The sequence below is a fragment of the Branchiostoma belcheri genome, unplaced genomic scaffold, assembly GCF_001625305.1.
Source record: "Branchiostoma belcheri isolate BF01 breed outbred unplaced genomic scaffold, Haploidv18h27 scaffold29, whole genome shotgun sequence".
NCBI classification, from domain to species: Eukaryota; Metazoa; Chordata; class Leptocardii; order Amphioxiformes; family Branchiostomatidae; genus Branchiostoma; species Branchiostoma belcheri.
The window spans coordinates 1,718,356-1,740,418 of record NW_017803898.1 but is presented as its reverse complement, the minus strand read 5'-3'; the positions used below and the strand labels follow the sequence as shown (position 1 = coordinate 1,740,418).

General features: G+C 37.0%; 2 protein-coding genes across 2 annotated transcripts; one reads left to right on the top strand and one right to left on the bottom strand.

Moving 5' to 3' along the window:
- Nucleotides 1-7,610: 7,610 nt before the first annotated feature.
- Nucleotides 7,611-9,082, top strand: LOC109472936 (CKLF-like MARVEL transmembrane domain-containing protein 3). Its single transcript, XM_019772802.1, has 3 exons — nucleotides 7,611-7,782; nucleotides 8,328-8,423; nucleotides 8,897-9,082. Exons 1-3 carry the CDS (start codon nucleotides 7,618-7,620, stop codon nucleotides 9,080-9,082), a joined length of 447 nt encoding a protein of 148 aa, XP_019628361.1. The 5' UTR covers nucleotides 7,611-7,617.
- A 4,307-nt stretch (nucleotides 9,083-13,389) lies between these two features.
- LOC109473092 (TAF5-like RNA polymerase II p300/CBP-associated factor-associated factor 65 kDa subunit 5L) lies at nucleotides 13,390-21,590 on the bottom strand. The gene is made up of 16 exons (XM_019773002.1): nucleotides 21,485-21,590; nucleotides 20,761-20,879; nucleotides 20,576-20,614; nucleotides 20,388-20,427; nucleotides 20,079-20,157; nucleotides 19,549-19,681; nucleotides 19,041-19,159; nucleotides 18,477-18,693; nucleotides 17,895-18,071; nucleotides 17,336-17,442; nucleotides 16,760-16,841; nucleotides 16,179-16,290; nucleotides 15,674-15,796; nucleotides 15,317-15,371; nucleotides 14,722-14,902; nucleotides 13,390-14,265 (listed from the first exon to the last, which is right to left on the bottom strand). Exons 1-16 carry the CDS (start codon nucleotides 21,551-21,553, stop codon nucleotides 14,139-14,141), a joined length of 1,779 nt encoding a protein of 592 aa, XP_019628561.1. The 5' UTR covers nucleotides 21,554-21,590; the 3' UTR covers nucleotides 13,390-14,138.
- Nucleotides 21,591-22,063: the final 473 nt, after the last annotated feature.

The following is a 22,063-nucleotide window of genomic DNA, read 5'->3' as shown; positions in this document are numbered from 1 at the left end:
CAATTACTAATTGGTGAGTGTTTTATAGAGATATCTTCTATGGAATATACGGTATAATTTAGTATACAGATATTGTCTTTGGGTAATATGGTATAATTTAGTATACAGATAATTTAGTGAAGATATGGTATAATTTAGTATACAGATATCTCCTATGGAATATATGGTATAATTTAGTGAAGATATGGTATGATTTAGTATTCAGATATCTCCTATGGAATATATGGTGTAATTTAGTATTCAGATATCTCCTATGGAATATATGGTATTATTAATATACAGATATTGTCTATGGGATATATGGTATAATTCAGTATACAGATATCTCCTATGGAATATATGGTATAATTTAGTGAATATGTGGTATAATTTAGTATACAGATATCTCCTATGGAATATATGACATAATTTAGTGAACATATGGTATAATTTAGTACTCACATAATTTAGTACTTACATAATACGTAATGTATTTTATATGCTTATGCTATAATGATATAGTTCACGGTGAAATGCAAAAATAGCCTGAATAACTAGGTACCCCCCTCAGAACTCGCGAAGGGTATATCGCATGACCACCAAATTTTCTTCGGATGGACTAGTAGTAAAAAATAATCACAAGAATTTCAATGTCGTTATGACATAATATGACGTCATTATGGCGTCATTAATGTTGTTTTATGGGCCAAAACCGTGTAGATAGGTTATTCCCTAAAACTCAATGATATATAACGTAAATTTAACAAAAAGTCTGTATAATAGAAGCATGGTCTACTAAGACTTCTGTTGCCCATAGCAATACTAGTGACGTCGTAAAATGACGTCATGCATATTTAAGCGATCTGCCATCTTGGATCATCAATCTTGAATTTTTAATATTTTTTTAAGATAAGGACTAAACACACGTACATTTAAGATGGACTAAAGACGTTCATATGGACCTTTTACGTAAAAAGAAATGGAAGTAATGATGAAATTTTAAGGAAAATAACCTGATTATATCATAGAGGTAAACCCGATCTAATGATGTGGTTCGCCATCTTGGATTTTGGCCAATGACGTTATCAAATTAGCATAAATTATGCATTATTAATAATGAAATTTACATTAAATTACATGAGATATTATTGATAATATTAGTCATGTGTAACTTGACAAAAAATTAAAATTCTATTCTTGAAACGAAAATTACTAAATTTAGTCAAAAATGCCCATCAGAAACCATGGCAACACAAAAAAACATTATCTTATTCCACTGATACATAATTGTTGCCAACAATGGTTTAGGAAAAGTAACCAAGTTTGGTGGCCCTAGCGCAAGTCGTTGGCGCGGGCACTTTTAGCCCCCCCCCCCCCGTCTAGATAGGGTAAATCCACGTGTGACCTACGTTTGATCAGAAGATATATATAAGGTTTATATATAATATCTATAAAGGTTTATATATAATATTTATAAGGTGAGCCCCCCCCCCTGGACTATTAAAAACCTTCATATGAATTTTGACGTCATCAAATTAGAATAATTCATGATTTTCCAAAGTTACTTTGAATTGATATAGGAAAGCAATGGCAATACAAAAATTGTAAAAAAAAAACATTTACAATAATACTGGTTTATTTCTTTCAGACTGTACGGTACAGTCTGCTGCATTACACAGGTTATTAAAAACGGTTGGAACAGATATTAAAAGCAATTATTAAAACAGTTAAAAACAGCAATTATTAAAAGTATTTAGTTACTTTGAATTAGAATAAATCACGATTTATGAAAAATTTTGAAAAATATCATTTTTAGACACCCCAAAACGTAATTGTGACATACATACATGTAGATATGGTTACAACAAGTGAAATAAGCGGTTCCAAAATTTCGAACCGTTCCTGCGGCGCTGCCAAAAAATAGTTCGCAGAAAAATAAAGTGTCGTCTGTTTCCTATTAAACACCCACAATGCATTGTACCGGAAGTTCACGTTCACCTTCACGTTTACCTTATAGACACCCCAAAACCTAATTGTGACATACCTACATGTAGATATAGTTAGTGAAGAAAGCGGTTCCAAAATTTCGAAACTTTCCTGTGGCGTTGCCAAAAAATAGTTCGCGGAAAAAAGGAAGAAGGTGTTTCCTATAAAGCACCCACAATGCACCGTTCCGGAAGTTCACTTCTACTTTCACTCGTGATCGCGAGCAGAAGACATTCCTGTATTCCGAACCTGTCTTCTTCAACTCACCTTTCAAATTTTCGGCTCTTTTTTGCTCTAAAAAACGAGAACAACCATGCCGATACTACTGTGGTGGTTTCCGGCCGTCGTCGAGGACAGGTAATGGTTATTGTGTGTTTTTATTTCGCTGGTTTGTCAATATTTTGTGGAAGGATAATTTTCTCTGTCGCCGGTTTTTGGTGGAGGGGTGGGGGGCGTTGACGATATGGTGTTATCATTTTCAATATCTCTGCAGGGATGTTTTAAGGGCCATATTGTTAGCTTCCGTAGAACTGGGGGTTTGGTGGCCTTCGGCTGTTTTCTGATTAGCCCAGTTCTAAAAACGGTGGTAATTCAACCAGCCCGGCTATGTTGTCTATATGCAATTTCAGAAAATAGCACATAAAAGACCCTGAAGACCCCCAAAACCCCCAGTTTTTGGCCTGTTATGGAGGCTACCATATTGCTAAGGGCTTGCCCGTTTTTTTGGTTATATTATTCTTTTAATTTTCCACATTTTAAGGTTAAAAGATGGTGAAAATATCATATATATCACGCCCAGAAAAAAAAATTTGTGAAGTTTGATACGAGACTTAGGCAATTAATTTCATTTTTGTTAAAAATTGAAATTTGTACTGATCATATTGGAGAGAAATTACGTGAAATCGTTTTTGCAATTTGTGCTAGAAGTGAAATATATTCTGTTTCATATTCTTGATATTACCATAATTATATTTGTCAGGTGCAGGTCACACCTATATATAATTATAATGTGCTGTATGACATTGATGAATTATAAGGGTTAATTGAGCTTACCAAGTTACAGCTATTTATGCATGTTTTATTTGTCATACTGACCTTTCCAGAAAACACAGTTGTAAGTGCTACCAACTGACCCGGCCGATGGGTCTAGACCTTTTAGCCGAGTGGTTAGAGCGTTGGAGTTTGAAGCTGGTGCTCGGGAGGTCATGGGTTCGAACCCCGGCCCGTGTTTTTATCTGTTTCTACTCGCTCCTCCTGTTTCTTACACAGTCACTGAATGGGAAACAGTATGAAATAACTTAAACTCATTTATTTTAACCTTTTTTTTCTAGAATTTCAATACAACTATCACAGATCTAGATTTCAAGTATTATCTGCCATATTGAACAATTTCAACAAAAGCTACCATCTTATTTCAAAAAGACCTCAAACTAATACCAGCTATGGTCTTTATGTTGTTTATCTAAGGACCATGTAGTGATTTACCAAGTAAACGTATCTTTGTTTACTGAGTAAACATGGTGTGTCAACATTGGGGACAATATTGACATAACTGGAGGTCCATTAGTCTATAAATTTATCACTAGTGCCCCAGTCAGGGTAAAAAAAAGGCCAAGACCTTGTTTAGTTCAGGACTGAAAACATTTCTTTTATCTGGAGTTTTTGAGCATATGTATGAATTTACAGTATTGTATAACTGTAGATTGCATGAATTTTTGCTTTGTATTAATTAATTTTGCAGTAGAAATTAGTAGTCAAAGGAATTTTTGCAGTTGAGACAGATTGTTAGTGCAGCAAGACTTATTCAAGTAGTACATTTTATTTATTTAGGAACACATTTTTCTGGTGTCACGAATTTGCTATGAAAATAAAATCAATGCGATGATTTCAGGTTTTACTGTAAGTACTGTACTAGCATGTTGAACTAGCCCTGATTTCCTGTGTCACACCCTAGACTGGATTCCAGTGGATTTCTGGTGAATTACTCATAGTTTCGGTGCCTGCTCATAGTCATAGTGAAACTCAACAGTAAAATCCATAATTCAGCAAACTCACAGAATTTAGAATCATATCTTTGACCGGCTACAGAATTTGTAGTCATATTAATTATTATGTCCCTGTGGCAGTATATCACTCACTCTCTCCCATAGCAGTATATGCAAGACTGTAATTGTGTAAAAGACGTGTTGCTCTGTATTTCTATCTATATTGCTACCGTGTAGTCTTGAGGATATTTTTAAAAGCTTTACACACAAAGTCTAGATTTAAAGAAGTAAAAAAATAATGCTCCAGTTTTTAAAACATTTCTGAAATACTGAATTATTATAATAATAATTATTACTATATACAGGACTGTAAATTGTGTAAAAGACATGTTGCTCTTTGTAACAGTGTAACTGTAAGCATTTCTATTTATATTGCTACAGTGTATTCCTGAGGATATTTTTAAAAGATTTACACACAAGGTCTAGATTTAAATAAATACAGAAATAGTGCACCAGTTTAAACTGTTTCTCTGAAATACTAAATCATTATAATAATAATTATTACTATATACAAGACTGTAATTGTGTAAAAGACATGTTGCTCTTAAATGTAACTGTGTAAGCATTTCTATTTATACTGCTACTGTGTTACTCCTGTGGGTATTTTTAAAGGATTTACAGTAGCGTGCACACACAATTGTTGAGATGTGGCCGGGTTTGTTAAGCTTGTCCCGGGGGATCTTCCCTGCAATACAGCAGCTTGTTGGAGTGACCTTGGGTTTTGTAACGAGGTCGTTGTGTAGGCGAGCGCTAGCGGCAGGTACAACGTGTGTTTGAGAGCTGATAAAGGAACAATCGACGCGGCGCGGTATTGTCACTGTCGTCTGTCAGCTCGCAGGCGTATGACAGATAGGTTACAGTTTTATGTTTCAAGACTGCTCAGTGCAGTCTATATATTTGACACTACTTGAGCAACCAGTTATTTTTAGGCATCCATTTTGAATTTGAGGACAAGCAGGTTGCTACATTTTTGTACAATTGTATCCTACACTGTCGTTCTGTCAATGTACAATCATGGAGCAAATTGAAATAAGGTAACTAGGAAAAAAATGTTGTATCCTGTTTCAGTCCTGAAAAAAATTAGGGTCGATTGATAAGGATTATGATCATTATCTTCCTTTTTCTTCTTTTTTTAAAAGTCATTCACGATCTCATGATGCCTTCAATAGGTACAGTTGTACTTGTAGCATTGTCGGTGTGGTGCGGTATTGTCACTGTCAGTCTGTCAGTGTGTAGGTGTATGATTGATGGCTAGTTTACCATGGCAGTTATACAATCAGTGTTAGGAATACCCACCTGCAGTCTGCATTTTGTGGAGACATTTTTAATATATTAGAAGAAAAATTAAGCAACATGCATATGCAATTTTGCAGATTGAAAAAATAAGGCTATAGTATAGGGGTTCAATGGTGTTTTGCCCAGATGTGCCGCACAAAATTGAAATAACATATCGTGCTTCTAAGTTCTAATATTATTTGTAAGAAATATTTTCCTCTTCATTTAGCTGCTGCTGTTCACTCAAATACTGTAAATCTTGGAATATCTGCAGTGGTTTTATTTATTTTACCAGTCTTATAATATAGGGGTTCATTTCTTAGTTGAGTTGACCTTACATACATTTGTCTTGAATTTTCTGGCTAGGGTACTGTTGTCAAAAAATTCTGGTAGTCTTCTGAAAACGGCAACCCTCTTAACTCGTTAAAATATTCTGTTACGTTACAAGTCACAGTCTTTGAATGTATTCTAACCCAGTGCTAAAACTGTGCTAAATGATTGCATAATTGTGTACTCAATTACACAGTCAGGACAGGCAGTGCGAAGATGTACACCTCAATCGTTTTAGGACTCACGCTAAATCGAAATTGATCGACATCCTACATACGTAGTGTTGAAAAAGCTTTTCACTCCACTAAGGCTTAAAGAACGTGTTTTTCGTCAGACCAGTGAGCAAGAATTGACGTAATACAGATTGTGCCTGCTTTGGAAATTAGGTCGTTAATTGACTGGACGATAACGAATTTGGCTCTCGTTCATACTCGCATGTACTGAACTATCTGGTTCAACGTGTGGTTGAAAATTTTTCATGTGTGGAAATTTCTGAATATAGCAAAATATCGAGGTCAGCTGCCTTTTTTGGGGTGTACAAAAGTGCTTAAATTATTAATAAGTAACCCAGTATTTCAAGCACTGAGATATAGATTATTGTTACTTTTCTATTGTAATCCTCATTATCATTGGCCTGGATAAATTTTATTAGTTCAGTTCATTTCACAGTTGTGACAGTAGTTATAAATGTGTATGTGTTCATATGCTTATATTATGTCTAGTATGGCAGCTGACACTAGTGACAGTTCATGGTTGTTCAGACCAATTTTGAATCATCGTCCAACACTTTCTGTAGTCAACTTGAACTGAAGTGTCAAGCTTTATCATCCCCATCTTCTAAATACTTAACTACGGTTACATCAGGTTGAGAGGAAGACTTTGTTAGCCATCTCCTTATGCTGCATATTGCACAGATCTTCATTTTTTCTGCCACTACTAGTAACCATCCACTAAATATAACAACCATCCACTTCTTCTTGAGTTCAACCTTGAGTACTAGTCCAGCTGCCTTGTTAGATCCACTACCCAGCCAACAATTTCAGGGAGTGGACCAAAGCTAACAAAGCTGGACTCCACTCACTGCTATCTCGTTGTGTTGTATACAAGAAAACACAAAAGAACATAACCCCCTACAGCAACAGCCATCGAGACACAGTCTACAGTTTTGAATATTGCTACAAATTTTCTTCTCATGCCATTTTTTTGTTGTCATTTTCAAGGAGACATCTACTACAACTACTACTAGCAGGATTGCATTACCTGAATTACACCATGGGGATATGACATATTTCTAAATCCTAGAATTTAAAATTTTGTTGTTTTTTTTGGCCATTTTGTCATTTTTAGGGAGACGTCTACTACCACTACCACCTTCCCAGATGGAAGTCAGAGCACAACACAGACTGTGCGCAGTCGCATGGGGCTCACTGTGGACAAGGAGTTTGTCAAGTCTGTACCTGGAGTCCTTAAACTGGTGCAGATGGTGAGTTCATCCTGGAGGCAAAAAAAAAAAAAACCCAGTTACTCACATGCATTGGTAACAGGAGACAACCTTGGTCATTGATGAAATGGACTCACCCCATCCATTCATCCATCCATTCACCCACACACCCATGTTCTTCCTGTAATTCATTAGTTCATTCATTCATATTCAAACTTCTTTAACAGATTATTTCATTCCCCAGTTCCTGTTTCATGGCGTCCCTCCTGTCATTTGTTCCTTTCTTCATTCATCATGACATCCATCTATCCACCCATCCATCCATGCATTCATTTATTCAAACTTGTAAATAACAGATTCTGATACTATCATGAAAGTTCATCTGTGTTGGTAGTTACATGTTTAAAGTTAAAACTTTAGATCCAACTAAAAGAAGTTCTCTCACCTAGAGCTTTTGACCAGTCACTCTGGTCTTCCTCAGTAGACTGACCCAGTGAGGCTTGTCACATGGCTCCCTTAACAGATTCTGATGTTTAAATTTCTCCCCAGTTCCTGTGTTTCATGGCGTTCCTGCTATCAGAGATCGGTGTGTGTTTCTGGACCTGTGGAGCGTACAACTTCTTCAGCTTTGTGACGATCACGTCCCTCCTGTACGAGCTGTGGACCTTCCTCTGGTACCTCACACATGGATACATGAAAATCAGCAGAGTCTGCTGGGAGAAAGTGGTAAGGTTCTGTCGCAAGATGTTTTAGAGCTGTGTACATAATTTTTAGTTGCAGGTACAGGTACCCAGGTTTACAAAAATGTAGGTACAGGTCTGGACCTGTACTAACCAGCAGCACCTCACACATGGATACATGAAGATAGTAGAGTCTTAGAGTCTACTCAAGTGGTAAGGTTCTCTACTAGCAAAATGTATGTAGCAAGGTGTACATGTATGTACATGTAGTAGAGCTGTATAGTACAACTTCTTCAGCTTCGTCACCATCACGTCGCTCCTGTATGAGCTGTGGACGTTCCTCTGGTACCTCACACATGGCTACATGAAGATCAGCAGAGTCTGCTGGGAGAAAGTGGTAAGGTCTTGATCTTGAAAAGTTACTGACAGTGTGTAACAGTGTACTATACAGCTCTACTACATACATTGTACATCTTGCTATGGACATACATGTACATCTTGCTAGAGCCTCAACAGAGGGAATTTTACCCAGGTTTAGGTAGCTTCAGCTTAGTAATGATCACATCTCTGCTCTACTTGTTTTCCCCCCAGGACTTCATTGGTACGTGCGTGGTGATTGGTCTGAACCTGCTGGCCTCCATCATCCTGGCAGCCCAGGCCTACGATGGCACCGGGAGTGCCGCCGCGGTGAGTAACACTGACCTAGTTGGGAAATTGCATTTTGTATTTTAGTCCCTTCTTACTGTACGAATGTATGTGCAACACCTAGCAATCCACAGAAGCACTGTAGACAGGCTCACAAGAAATGATCGGATAATTTGTCATTTTTCCCTTGAAATAGCAGTGTGGCAGGTTTTTCTCTCTCTCTCACACACACACACACAATTCAGCCTTAATGGCTGATCATGAGAAGTGATGGCATTGTGTATTGTATTGGTGTGCTGTTATACATGTAGTATTGTGTGTTTCAATAAACCAATGATAATAATTATGGTATTTATTTCAATACCCTTTACTGGCCTTTAGCCTAATCAATTATCTTACAGGGTTCAAATACAAGTAGTTTAGTACTAAGTACACAAAATAACTTTAACATACATTTAAACAGACTACATCGTAAAGGTTTAAAGTTTTGTACTTGATGTTTTTCCATTTTCCAGGCTTTTGGATTCCTTGCCACCATCTCCTTCATCGCTGGAGCTTACGTGACATGGAAGCTTTGGAAGGAGGGCCAGGAAAAAGTCCGGATAGCGAAACTCGAAGCTCAAGCTGCGGCCGGTTCCCCCGACTTCGAACAGGGCTCCCCTCCCCCCTATGATTCTGCTATCAACCCCAACGCTATATAAACCGGTTGCAGTCAAGCTTCAGAATATCCTTTTAAAGGCGGTCGATGAAGGTTAGACATCCAGGTATTGAGAGATGCAAGAAGACTGTTACTCAAGCAACTGGGTAGATTTTGGGAACTGTTAAGGCATTTCAGGTAGCATGTACTACCTTTCGTCAGTGGAGAAAGTGCATTATGGTGGATGCTACTGTACTTCTGTATCTGTATCAGTATTGCTGGTATAACAGCCTTTTGGTGTAACACACCAGCTTCTGTACCTGTTTAGCCGGTATAACCGCCCTTCGGCGTAACACACCAGCTTCTGTATCTGTATAGCTGGTATTATAACAGCCTTTTGGTGTAACACACCAGCTTCTGTATCAGTATAGCCGGTATAACAGCCTTTCGGCGTAACACACCAGCTTGAAATGTCTGACAGTTTTCAAAGTCAGTTGTTTGAGTAACAGTTTTCTAGCATACTTTGTAAGAAAGATGCACGAATTGTTCAATCACTAGATGGCAATAGCAGATGTGTGTGATTGCAAGTTTTAGTGGGTGTTCAGATCTGGAAGTAAAGGTAGTGGCACATTCGTACTACACATTACAAGCTACCAGTCTGTGAAATGTGTACAGTATGTTGGGATGCCCCAAGTGTTGAAACGTCAAAAAAAAAGTACAATTTTGTGTCCTGAAAAAAAGTTGTTAAAATGTTGTTAAGAGCATCACGTGGTCTAAACTACTGAAAGAATGCTATAGACCATAATATGCTGCTGTGAAAGGATAGTTGATTATCATATTAAACAAATATGAAGAAAATGTCATCTTTTAGCTTAAAGCACAAAATCATGATTATGTATTTTTCTCCTAAAAATTTTGATCTACTAGTAGACAAAAAAATCATAACGATTTATTTACTAATAGAATTAAGTGTTGTCCTTTGTTTTAAATCTAACTCTAAGAAAAGCAGTATTAACTTACATATAGTTGTACTGTATACCAGTAGATGCTTATATATATCCATGAATGTTAATTGTTATCAATGGCTTAATTGATAGATCATTAAATTTTGCTTACTAATTTTTTCAGACAAGTGTAGGTCTTAATGTGCATATATTTACATGTATGATGCTATTAATAGGAAATTAACTGTTAACAGTTGAGTGAAATCGAAACTTAGAAATCCTGTGATTGTACAGTGGTTACTTCTCAGAGAAAATTACTGTCATTGTCCATTGAAAGTTTAGTATTACACATAGTTACATACATGTAGGTTTGTTGGTCTTCATGTACCTACATGTACATTGTATTTGAGAATACATCTCTAATGATTGAAGGTATTTTAAGGGCATACTGTGAGATTTGCAGTTGTCAAAAATCAAAGAAAACATGTCTGGAAATTTAAAGTAGGGTTTAAATTTTAGGTACATGTACAGCCATTCATGTACCTACATGTATGGCTTATAAGTGAGAATATTGAGGGTATTTCTATGGAGTATTGTAACTATAGACAGCTTAAATTTGTGTGACTTGCTGTGTTGCTGTGTGTCTCATAAGTTGTTTTTCAAGTTCACATCCATGTAAGAATTGACAAGTCTAGACTTTGGATTGACAAATCTCTTTTCGGTCAATATTTATACACAATTTTGTCACAAGCTACTTTCTGTTTCGGTGAACATTTGAATACATTGTGTCACTGCATAGCAAACAGTTTTTAGGGCTGAAGTTTCATTGTAGCATCTGAACTGTCATCATAGTTCTGACAGGTACCCAAAGACATTACATCAAAGATAAATTGAATTTAAAGAGATCAACTAATGTTTATTAGATTTTTTTGGTAACATCGATTTGGGAATGCATACTTAAGATATCCAGGCTTTGAACAAATTCTTTTGAAGAATTCATAACACTTTTTTTCTTAATGTCATTGTCAAAGTCTTAGGGTACCTTGCATAAGTATTAAATTCAAAAGTTGATGTTAAACTTTCTCTAACACGTTTTGACTCAAGATTATAGCGACAAGTTGTAAGTCTGTCCCAATGCTGTTAGCTGTTTACAAACGTCAATTGTGTGGCTCACTGCTACCTTAAAGTCAATGTGGTGTTAAAATGGACCAAAGTTGTTGAAAAAGGTTCCTAAGGCCACACCAATTTAATTTGTTGGTTCTCGGATTTTTTAAGGAAAAATATGAAGCGACAGGGCGAAAAAAAAAACAGGTCCAGGCATCCTATTATAGCCCCAAATGCGACAGTACAATCCATGATGTCAACACAAAACCCTGGGTTAAAATTTAAAGTATAAACTTTTAATCAAATCACTGCATTGATAGATGGAAAAACTGTAACAACTAGGAAGAAAATGACTTTCCTCAACTGTTGGGGGAAATATGAGCATTTTTGAGTTGATTAAGAACCAGAATCTTTTTTTTTTTTTTGCAAATCAGAAAAAAGTGAAGAGGCGAATCCGAGAACCAACAAATAAAATTGGTGTGGCCTAGCCGTGTACACATGTAATATGTAATGTAACATGTATTTTGTGCGCTTTCGTAAACATGTATAGTGAACTGTCCCCGTTTTCTAGGGTCCAGCTTTTTTAATGGAGAATTTCTGTGATGTATTTTATGGTATGCAAACTTTGTGCAGGACTTTATATAGAGCACATTTATATATACAGTGTATAGTGTATGCAGTCAGTTTCGGTGCAGTTTTGATGTCAATGGTGAAAATACGAAGTTATTAAATGAATGTTAAGCTGAAAGGGGTACTAGATGGAAACATGATAGAAATTTGACCCCTCCCCTTCTTTAGCGAATGCAAAAACCATTTTAAAAGGATATATGATTACACAATGTATAATTATGTTCTCACCCATTTTTAAATCTGACACCCCCCTTCCCCATTGATTTGTATTGAGAATTGCACTGTCAAGATTGGTTAGAGCATTACAGATTGTGACAAACTCGAAATTTGTGTCAGCAAAATTTTCTTCAAAGTAACTTGATGCTAAGTGGAATTTTTTTTTCTTGCAGAAATTTCCGCTTTTTTTTTCCAAAAACTTAATGCTAAAAGAACTTGTTGTAGTTCATCCAATCAGGGCTACTGATACATTTAGGGCTAGCATCCTGTTGACTTACGATCATAGTGTTGTCTGTTTTGATTGGTCAATGTTAGAGAGGGATAAAATTTAAACTGTTGAATGTTTGTATGTGCACTTGATGATAGAAATGGTAATGGGTGTGTGTCCTACTGAATGGATATATAAAACTTGATGGGGTGAATTTGATGTAAAGTGCCACAAAGCTTAGCCTAATAAAGTAGGGCTATTCATGCTGTATTGTGAAGAGTTACTAGTGCACAAAACTGGGTAGAACTTCTGTGCAAAATGTTGGTTTAAAATACTACAAATGGGAGAGAATTTAAGCTATTATAAAATAGCAATAATGTGAATTGTGATATGCAATAGTCTTGGTAGACTGAGCTCAACTTAACCTGATTCTAGTGAAACTTAGAAGAAAATTTGTTGCTCTCTTCTATTATTTTTGCTGGCATTCTGAATGTTATTTGTGCTAGAAAATGTTGCTTAACGTTTCTTTTATCGTAATACTTTGCCATGTAAAACAAGTTTTGTGTTTGGGAAATTATTACGATATATACCAATACTACATGAATACTTAGTATTGTCAGTATTAGTAAGTCTTACATGATTGTGTAGTTGCATCATATTCTCACTAACTTTTATTTTGTCATACCTTTATTGTGCCAATGCTTGCCATATTTTGTATTATCTGTTGCACTATATACAGGCTACAAGTCTTTGCTTAGTATTTAATCTAGAGAAAAAACATAGTTTTTTGTTTACTATTTTTGTATTTTGATTTTGTTGCATGACCATTCAAGAGATTTTTCATAACCATTTTTTTAACCAATAGAGAGAGATATTCATCATATGAGTCTTAAGAAATCTTTTTCTGCTTGACATACTATTAAAATAGTTGCATATTTATGCAAAGTTTTGGAAAGGAATATATTGCCCTCACAAATACAAGAGAACTGGAGGTTTAGAAGATCTTCTCAAAGTCGTGGTGTTACAATATATCTCAACCATACACATGTACATGTATACCAAATAGTGGTGCTTGTTTGTATGTGTATTTGTGTCTTCAGTGTCTTATTGTATGTATACAGCTACAATGTGGTGTCTTGTTAATTAAGAAATAAATACTTAAACTCCAGAATGTAAGAAGATTCTGATAGCCACAAATATCAGAATGAGTTAAAGACAAGAAAATAAAGATATAGAATTTGCTGAAATTTTTCTCCACTTTGTCATTATTTTCTCTGAGTATTGGTAAAGCAACAATGATCATTGCTGCCTGGGTATCCCATTGCATTGTAACATTTGCAATTCTAATATACTTATGCTTTTCAATATGTTTCATAGGAAGCCAAGTTTTTAAGAAATCAGCCTCTGCCATAATACATTTCACAGGTTTTATTTTGTATACAAAAATGTATCAAAACTGGTGTAAGTGAAGTTAGTATTTACAAATATGTACAGTTACTGTAACTTAAGTTGACAGTCAATCTGTTGATTTCAGACTGTTTTTAGCTCCAGTCCAGACTTTAACTTTCCCCATGTTAAGTAAAGTTTTGGGCACAAAAGTTGAGTACTAGGTACTGGGTTAGGTAGCAGGTAAATGGTTAAACAATACAATGATGTCCCTAAGAGACTGATTCAGAATAGATTGTTTCCACGTGGCAGTCATAGGAAGCCCAGTTTGGGAGAAATCTTTCTCCTCTGCCATAAGAACCTTACACATCTACGTCGATGCATCCTGCAATTATAAGAAATGTCACTAGGTGTCTCTCCTGACACAATGAGGAACCTGCAGTTATCGGCAATGTCACTAGATGTCTCCCTTGACACATGAGGAAATACTAGTAGCAGTTCAGATATACATGTATGTATGTTGTATGTACAGTATAGACGTCATACTATGTGTCATAGGTGTTTGTGTTTTAAAACTTGCCCCACCCCTCCCCTCAGTATTTTTCACTGATAGGTGCACGGCCCTGCACCAATCAGACAGAGTCCCCCTTGGCGGTGCCTGCAGCTATCAGTAAATCCGAGGGGGCGAATTTCAGCATGTGGAGGGAGGAGGTCTTGGTAGGGTAACTGTGGAGTAGCTCTGGTGGTTGTCCATCTGACCTGGGTGACAATGGTAGAGAAAAAATTGTTGAAGGTGGATGAGTGGTTGGTGGTTCGATTCCAGTGTTGGCACTATAACTTGTACATGTTCTGAGGGAGTGAAATTGTCATTTTGGATGGTGACATGAAGCCTAGGAAAGGATGATGTTTTTTTTCTTTCTCTTTTTTAGACTTGGCAATCTCAAGTGATCCAACTTACACAATACAGTTCAACAAATTAATACCTGCATGAGAGCACTTAAAAAGTCATGTTTTCAATGTCAATGTTGGGAAACCGATTGTACAACGAACATCATTTTATCACTAAGGATCATGGAACTAGAAAAAGTTGATAAGCTCTAAAAATTTATGTTCCTTGCAGGCGTCAGTTTTTTCTAGGGTTGATCGGGAAACAGGAAACAACAATTTTCTTTCCTAGACCCTATATTATATAATGCAGGTTGTTGCATAACTTACTCTTTGTCTGGTATGTTGGGTCTCATGTCCCACACCCGGATGATGCTGTCCCCCCCCGCCGAGGCCAACATAGTACCGTCCCGGCTGTAGCTTATACTGTAGATGCTTTCTGTGTGGGCTCGTAGTTCTTTCAACATGTCTCCTGATGTCAGATCCCACACACGCACACACTTGTCTTCTCCTGAACAATGGAGGATTCATCAGTAAAGGTTAGACATCCAGGTAATACGATACACCAAAAAGCAGTTACTCAAGCAACTGGATATGATTTTGGAAACGGTCAGACGTTTCAGCTAGTATCCACTACCTTTCGTCGGTGACAAACACTAAGAGACTGCAGGAGAAATGCAGGTTTATAAGCACGAACTATTGATTGATATGCAAATAACTGAAGATAAATTTGAAAGTCCAAAAGGAAACAAATTTAGACAAGTCAGGACAAGGATGTACAGTAGTTCTGCATGTGGCTGGTACCTTTGCAAATAAATAATCATCATCAAAACGTGTTGAAATTGAGAGGCTGCCTTTTGACATCAGAGCACAATCAGAAGCCTTATGATGCAAATATTAGGAATTGTAACTTGTCCTAACTCACCTGCAGAGGCCAAGTGTTTCCCATCTGGTGAGAAGGCAAGGGAGAATATGGTGCCCTGTAAGAGATAAAATATAGTACATGAAGGCACAATATACAAGTACAAAATACATGTTAGATATAATCTAATAATATACTACAATAGGTACAATAAGTGCAATCTGAAAATGGCCCTGCATCACAATTTTTTTAGTCACTGTACAGCCCTGAAGCATGTTCCTTCTCCCAAATTTTATAGTACATGTATTACATGAATCTGTAACAATTACACATGGAACTATCACAGTTATATCATAACCACTCTATTGAAGGACTGCATGCAAAGATAACAAAATTTTCCTTTGTGACCTTAGTACTTACCTTGTGTCCATCCTTTCCGTGAAAGATGCGTACAAATTTCCCGTCCTGAACACTCCAGAGTCGAACCGTGCGGTCAGAAGAGCCAGTGGCGATGTAGTTACAGTTGGGGTGGAATTTCACACACTGAAAAACCAACATGTTAAATTAAAATGTTTATTCTCTCTAGCCTGGTTACCAGACCTATTTTGGCTCATACTTGCAGAGAGGATGAAAGGGAGATAAAATAGGTTTCGTACCAGGCTATGTTTTCTCCTGGATGATTGTGTTATTATTAAACTTTTAATTTAGTACCATATAGTAAGTCCTACTTTATGTTTACAAATACAACATCTGGGGTTTACAAAGTAACAGAAAAAAGCAAGAAAAATACTACCAGAATAAAATTGCAGGAAATTCCTCTAAATTATTCAAACATACATGAGAAATACAAGCATCACAGATCTAACAATTGCAACACCACATTTGTAAAAAAATAAATCTAAAAGGAAAAAAAAATTTAACTCACATCAACATCTTGAGAATGTCCAGCGAATATCCTGAGTGGAAAGGTTCTGTCCAGCGCCCAGAGTCTGGCCGTTCTGTCCTGGGAACAGCTCACAAAATACGCACCCAATGGACTACAGAGGATATAGGGGAAGAACAAATTTTCAACATAAATACATCATTGTGGGTGTATATGTCAGGGTAAGATTGTGGTCAGAACATAGGAGAAGAACATCATCATGTCACCTTTCTTTACATCATTATAAGAACTTATCATAATCATGCCTCCAGATTACACTTGGTAAAGTTACTCCAATACACCCTGTCCCTCATGACGGACACTAGAGCAGTCCCTGCGAGACCAGTGTCTTTCTATAACAGAAAAAAGTGTAGTACTTATGTAGTTGTCCCACCCTACGTCTCCCACTGGATTATAGAACTCATAGCGATTGGCAGACTTAGTTAATGATCTAAATAATCGCTGATTTACAGTGTACAGCAGATTTCTCAAAGAATTAAAGACTTTAAAAGAATTATGCAATTACATGTGACATCAATTATAATATATGAGATTTTTAAGTACTGTAAACATGTACTACTGACCTAGTGTCGATGTCCCATACTGGATAACTGTGGCCTTTGTAATTTACATCATTTGTGAAGGTGGACAGGTTCCATAGTCGTACTGGAAAGTAACACAACACAATCAGAAAATACAATCAAGTCAGACTAATTATATCTGAAAATCTTGGTTTAATGGATATACAGACTTTTTTTACCACTATCCACCGACAGCCATTTCAGAAACTGGTATATAACACTCTTTTGAGAGCAAACAACACATTGACGTGACTTCATACAATTGCAAGTTATTACCATTTGAAGACGGTTTGGGTTTGAGACTTTGTATTTATGCGGTATAACTCAAAAGGATAAGGCCTGGATCAATGTTCATGATTTTTGGTAGACAGGTTACCGTTGGCGAGACCAAGGTTAAGTTCAACAACGGGCTTCATGGGAGGTCCCTGCATCACTGCAGTGGACCTTTTGTTTTTGTCATTTTTCTTGTGACTCTGTAAATGAATGTTCATGATTTTTGGTTGGCAAGTTATTGTTGATAGAAGGAAGGAATTTCATTGGTTTCAAGTCATATTCTTAAGGGCAGACTTAGACTCTTACCTGTGGTGTCCTCTGAGCAGGTGAGTAAGAAGGTGTTGTTAGGGAGGAAGGAAGTTCCGTAGACTGGACCACTGTGACCTCGCATGTGTTTCACCTCTTGGCCAACACTGGCAAATATACAAGAAATGAAGATTGGTTACTTAAGGCACCACCAATTTGATTCATTGGTTCTCAGATTATTGAAATGAGCCAGCAAAAATTGTTATGATTTATGTAATAATTTTCAAACAGATTCTATATAGGATCTATATCCTATATGTATGCAAATTTTAGGAGCACTATGATATATCTTTAAGTTAGCACTCCTAGCATTTGCAGTGTTGTTATGCTAATACATGTAGGTGCTAAATGAATACAGCGTAGTTAGGGTTCCATATTTTGTTTAGCACATATGTTACATGTTTGATATCTGTTTATTTAACAGTCTGTATTACACTTTAAGGAAACAATGGATTCTCTGTTTGTTGCCATGCTTTGTATAAAAAGACCACTTGTCTAAGAAGACCACTTTTTATCAGTCCCCTGGGTGGTTGTCTTAGACATTTTAAACCGTACATACTTGTCTTCTCTGGCTTTGTCGTCTAACACGTCTCCAGCCAGGTTGATCCGTGAGACGTTGACTGTGTGATGCGCTGCCTTCAGTCTCCGGGACAAGCCGCTCCAGACTTTCACTGTGGAGTCATCAAAACCTCCACATACAAACCTGGAGTCATCTGACACTGATGCCGTGTTTAATCTTTAAGGTGGGAGGTAAAAATACAATGTAAGTAGTTGCAATTATGGCACAAGCCCGTGGAAGGGCTGGGACTGAGAGTGATGCAGAATACACTGTGTTGTATATTATCTATATCATATCTACCCGAGAAAACACACATTTCAATGCGAAATGTGCCAAAATTTGGAATCCCTAAACCAAAAATTGTAACTGTTACAACATCCTTTTTGACCTTCTGTCATACAAATATGGCTACAAGACCTCTATCCTTGGAATGTGTTATAATATGGAAGGTGTGCAAACTGACAACAAAGAATTCTATTTCTTGTAACTTTAGCAAGTGGTTTTGATCTTAAAACTACTTGAATGATAAAAGTGAAAATAATTTCATTCTTTATTTATCTAATGAAGATAATGAAGACCCACCCCTGGAAAGTATTATGGAAGCTGTAGAGACACACAGACGACAGGTATGGCGTTCCCTCCCGAACTCGCCGGATACAGTCCTGTAGAGACACCTGGGTCACGTCGCCGGGCGTCGCCTTGTTGTCGGGCGTGTGCGGCGGGGTTGCCATGGTAACATCGTGTCCCCCTCCCCGCTTGTCGCTATACAGGTCAAGGTCTCCATTCTGTGTCGGTTTCACTGAAAAAAAAGTACAGTAACAGTTATTATAAGTTGTGATTAGAAAATAACACTGACAATACTTTTAGAACATTTATAAATATTTGAAGAAAAATATAATGTACAAGTTGCTTTAATAATGAATTTAAATAGAAGTGACTTCAACAGATTTTAGAAAAATGAAATACTGTATGACATTTCTGTAACTGACAGATACTTGCAACCAATTGCAAGTACTGGTACCTGCATAGTACAAAAGAGCCCCCTTTCAGCTTTTGATGAAACTGCACTTTCATTACTAGCCATACAAGATTATAAGGGGACTTAACAGCTCTTGAATTCTACCAAATGAAATCTTTGAAACTTACCATTTACATGTAAGTAGGTGTTGAACAGTCTGAGTAAAATGAGGTTGTCATCACTCTGTAGGTACCTCAGTAGGTACTGGAAGGCTTTATCTGACAGACTGATGGCATACTTTGTCTCTCTGGAAAAAAGAAATTGAACAGCATATGATGTAAATTAAAACTTTCATTGAGTATAGTATAAACACTATAGATCCCTGCAAATGTTAAAAGAATACTTCTGTCTGCTTAGCACTTCAGCATGTCAGAAAGAGTTTGAAAGTTGCGGAAGACTGAACTTTGTCAGATGACCAGGAATCTATGGGACTGTCTTGGCTATCAGTAAAGGTGGCCAAGGATGGACCCAGATGAAGGGAAACGTCTTGGCCTTATGTCTCACAAGGGATGAAGAGGATATTAAGTAAGAAGCTGGTGTGTTACCCCAAAGGGCTGTTATACCGGCTATACCGATACAGACAGATACAGATATAGAAGTATGGGAATTTCAGGAAGAATTTGATCTTGACCTGACCTGAAAGCCTTGACCTTAGGTTTAGTGAAGAGGTCCTGTTTACACATGACCCCTGCCAGCTCCTCGATCAGCTCGTACCACTCCATGTTGTCCACCAGGAAGTTGCCATGGTGACGGGTGAAGAACGCCTCCGCTGGACAAAAACAAACAACAAAATAAAAATGCATAATGTTTACCTTCACATATGGTCTGCTCTGTTTTCTTACTCAAACACATTCATACATATGGTCAGACAGGAGTCTAAATCCCTCCTGCTATAAAACTGCAACATGGTGTAACCCAACTCTAGTTACCATGGTGACAGATGTCTGGTTCAGGTCACTGACCTTATTTGTTTGGAGAAGAAGAAGAAACTGAGCAAAAACAATGCTTTCCTTATTGTATCCAGAACCGTGCCTATCTATACCATAACCTCTGTACATGTACATTTACATTACAAGATATGAAGTTTTAAACAATCAATTTCAAGGACCTGTACTCTATTTTGGTATTCATTAGTTTGAGACAGACTATGGTTAAACAAAACCTACCTGCATCCCTGTGTCCATTGCAGACCAAGTCCAAGTGCAAGTGCACAAACATGGGATACAGGAGCACTGTCAACTCTGACTGTGAAAAAAATACATTTAAAGATGAATAGACAGAAGTTGTATGTTCTCTGTTATATTCATATATTGTTATCATACATCTACAGGAACTATGAAGCTCCAGATGTCTTCTGAGGGACAACTGTGGTGTGCTAGATGTTGGTTAGCTTTAGCATGAATTTACTTTAAGTAGTTATCAAAGTATTACAATTGTCATAACTGATGAGAGTTGAATCATAAGAAAATAGTTACCTGGTGTGCTTGTGGAGCGTCATCTATCAGTACTTTGAGTCTGAAACATTGGAGTCTCAGCATGAATATGGACGCATCTAATGCTTGAATAACCAAAACAGAGACTAGGTAGATAGAAAAGGAAGGTATAGCACTACTAGACTACATTTAGGTAAAATTAGATACAATACAATAGTTCAAGTTCTTACCCACTGTACTGGTCTTCATATAGGGTGGGGTCTGGATCACTGAAAAAAATGCAAGGAGTTGTTTAGCCCCATACTATTTTCCAAATACTGAGTGCTATTATTAAGCAGAACAAGCATAACATAATTGTATTGTATATTTCTGCAATTTGTTTTTGTATTTTATAATAAAGAATCATTATACCCACCAGCTACTGAAGGTGAAAGATGTACTGACTCCAGACTCTGACATGACAGCTCCCTGTACCGCCATCTCTGACACAGACTGACTCAGCTTCTGGTCCTTCTTAAACGTCGTGTCACTGTCCTGGAAATGGCAGAGGTGTCGGATATGGTTATCTTAAGTAGAAAATGTTGGACTAGTTTGACCATCTCTGAAACACACTGACTCAGCTAGCACTTGAAGTCTTCTGGTTCTTCTTAAACGTCATGTCACTGTCCTGGAAATGGCAGAGGTGTCGGATATGGTTATCTTAAGTAGAAAATGTTGGACTAGTTTGACCATTGTCAACTTGGGCACTTCAACAATAATACATGTATGTCTTGTATGCCAAATTAAACGGTCTGGGCAACTAACTAGCTTCTATACACATCTTACACACGTAATAAAGTGATATGATGAAACATATTTATTTTCACCCATGTATTTTGGGACATATTATTTCTATCGCTGTTGGATATTCAGAATTTGCATTTCTTTAAGATAATAAAATATTTGATAGCAGACTTACATACCATAGTTGTTTGCTAGATGTTATTATATGATTCTTTATTCTCACGCTATCACGCAAACGAAACAGAGCGCCCCCCTCCCCCATTTTCGTCTACAAATTATGCTCCATTTAGGGTTAGTTTCCGCCACATTTTCACACTGTTTACCTCTCTAAGACTAAGAAAATATCCCAGACTTACCGAATATTGTCTTTTCTTTAAATACTGCAGCACAGCGGACTGAATATCCTCACTTTTTACGCGTTTCATGTTTTTGTGTGTGCGCGTTTTTTTCTACCTGCGAGGGGTCGTGTCAAAGGTTATAGGTCATTTTAAAATAATTTGTTTTCAAAAAAACATAAAATTCAGTGCATATCTTTACATCTATCAGCTAATATAAATTCTAAAACGTATTTGGAAACTTGAAATTTTTAGAAAGAAAAATTTTAAGCTAAAAGTGAAGTGTACTAGTATTTCACATGGGTCAAGAATTGCAAAACTAGAAGCCACCGAAAATACACATGAGGAAAGAATTAACCAACTAGAAGAACTGCAGAGTAACTACCAGGCATCATCAGAGACTCAACATGCGGTACCAGAACAATTACTAGATGAGGTGTTGACTAGAGCAACCAAGGCAGCTTCCGATGAGGTGAACTTGAAGCTTAGTGAAATAGAGGATCAAGAAGCCAGAAAGCTAAACTTGATAGTTCACAACCTACCAGAAACAGGGTCGACAGAGGGCGATGCTGAAAGTTTCCAAACACTTGTAAAAGACCA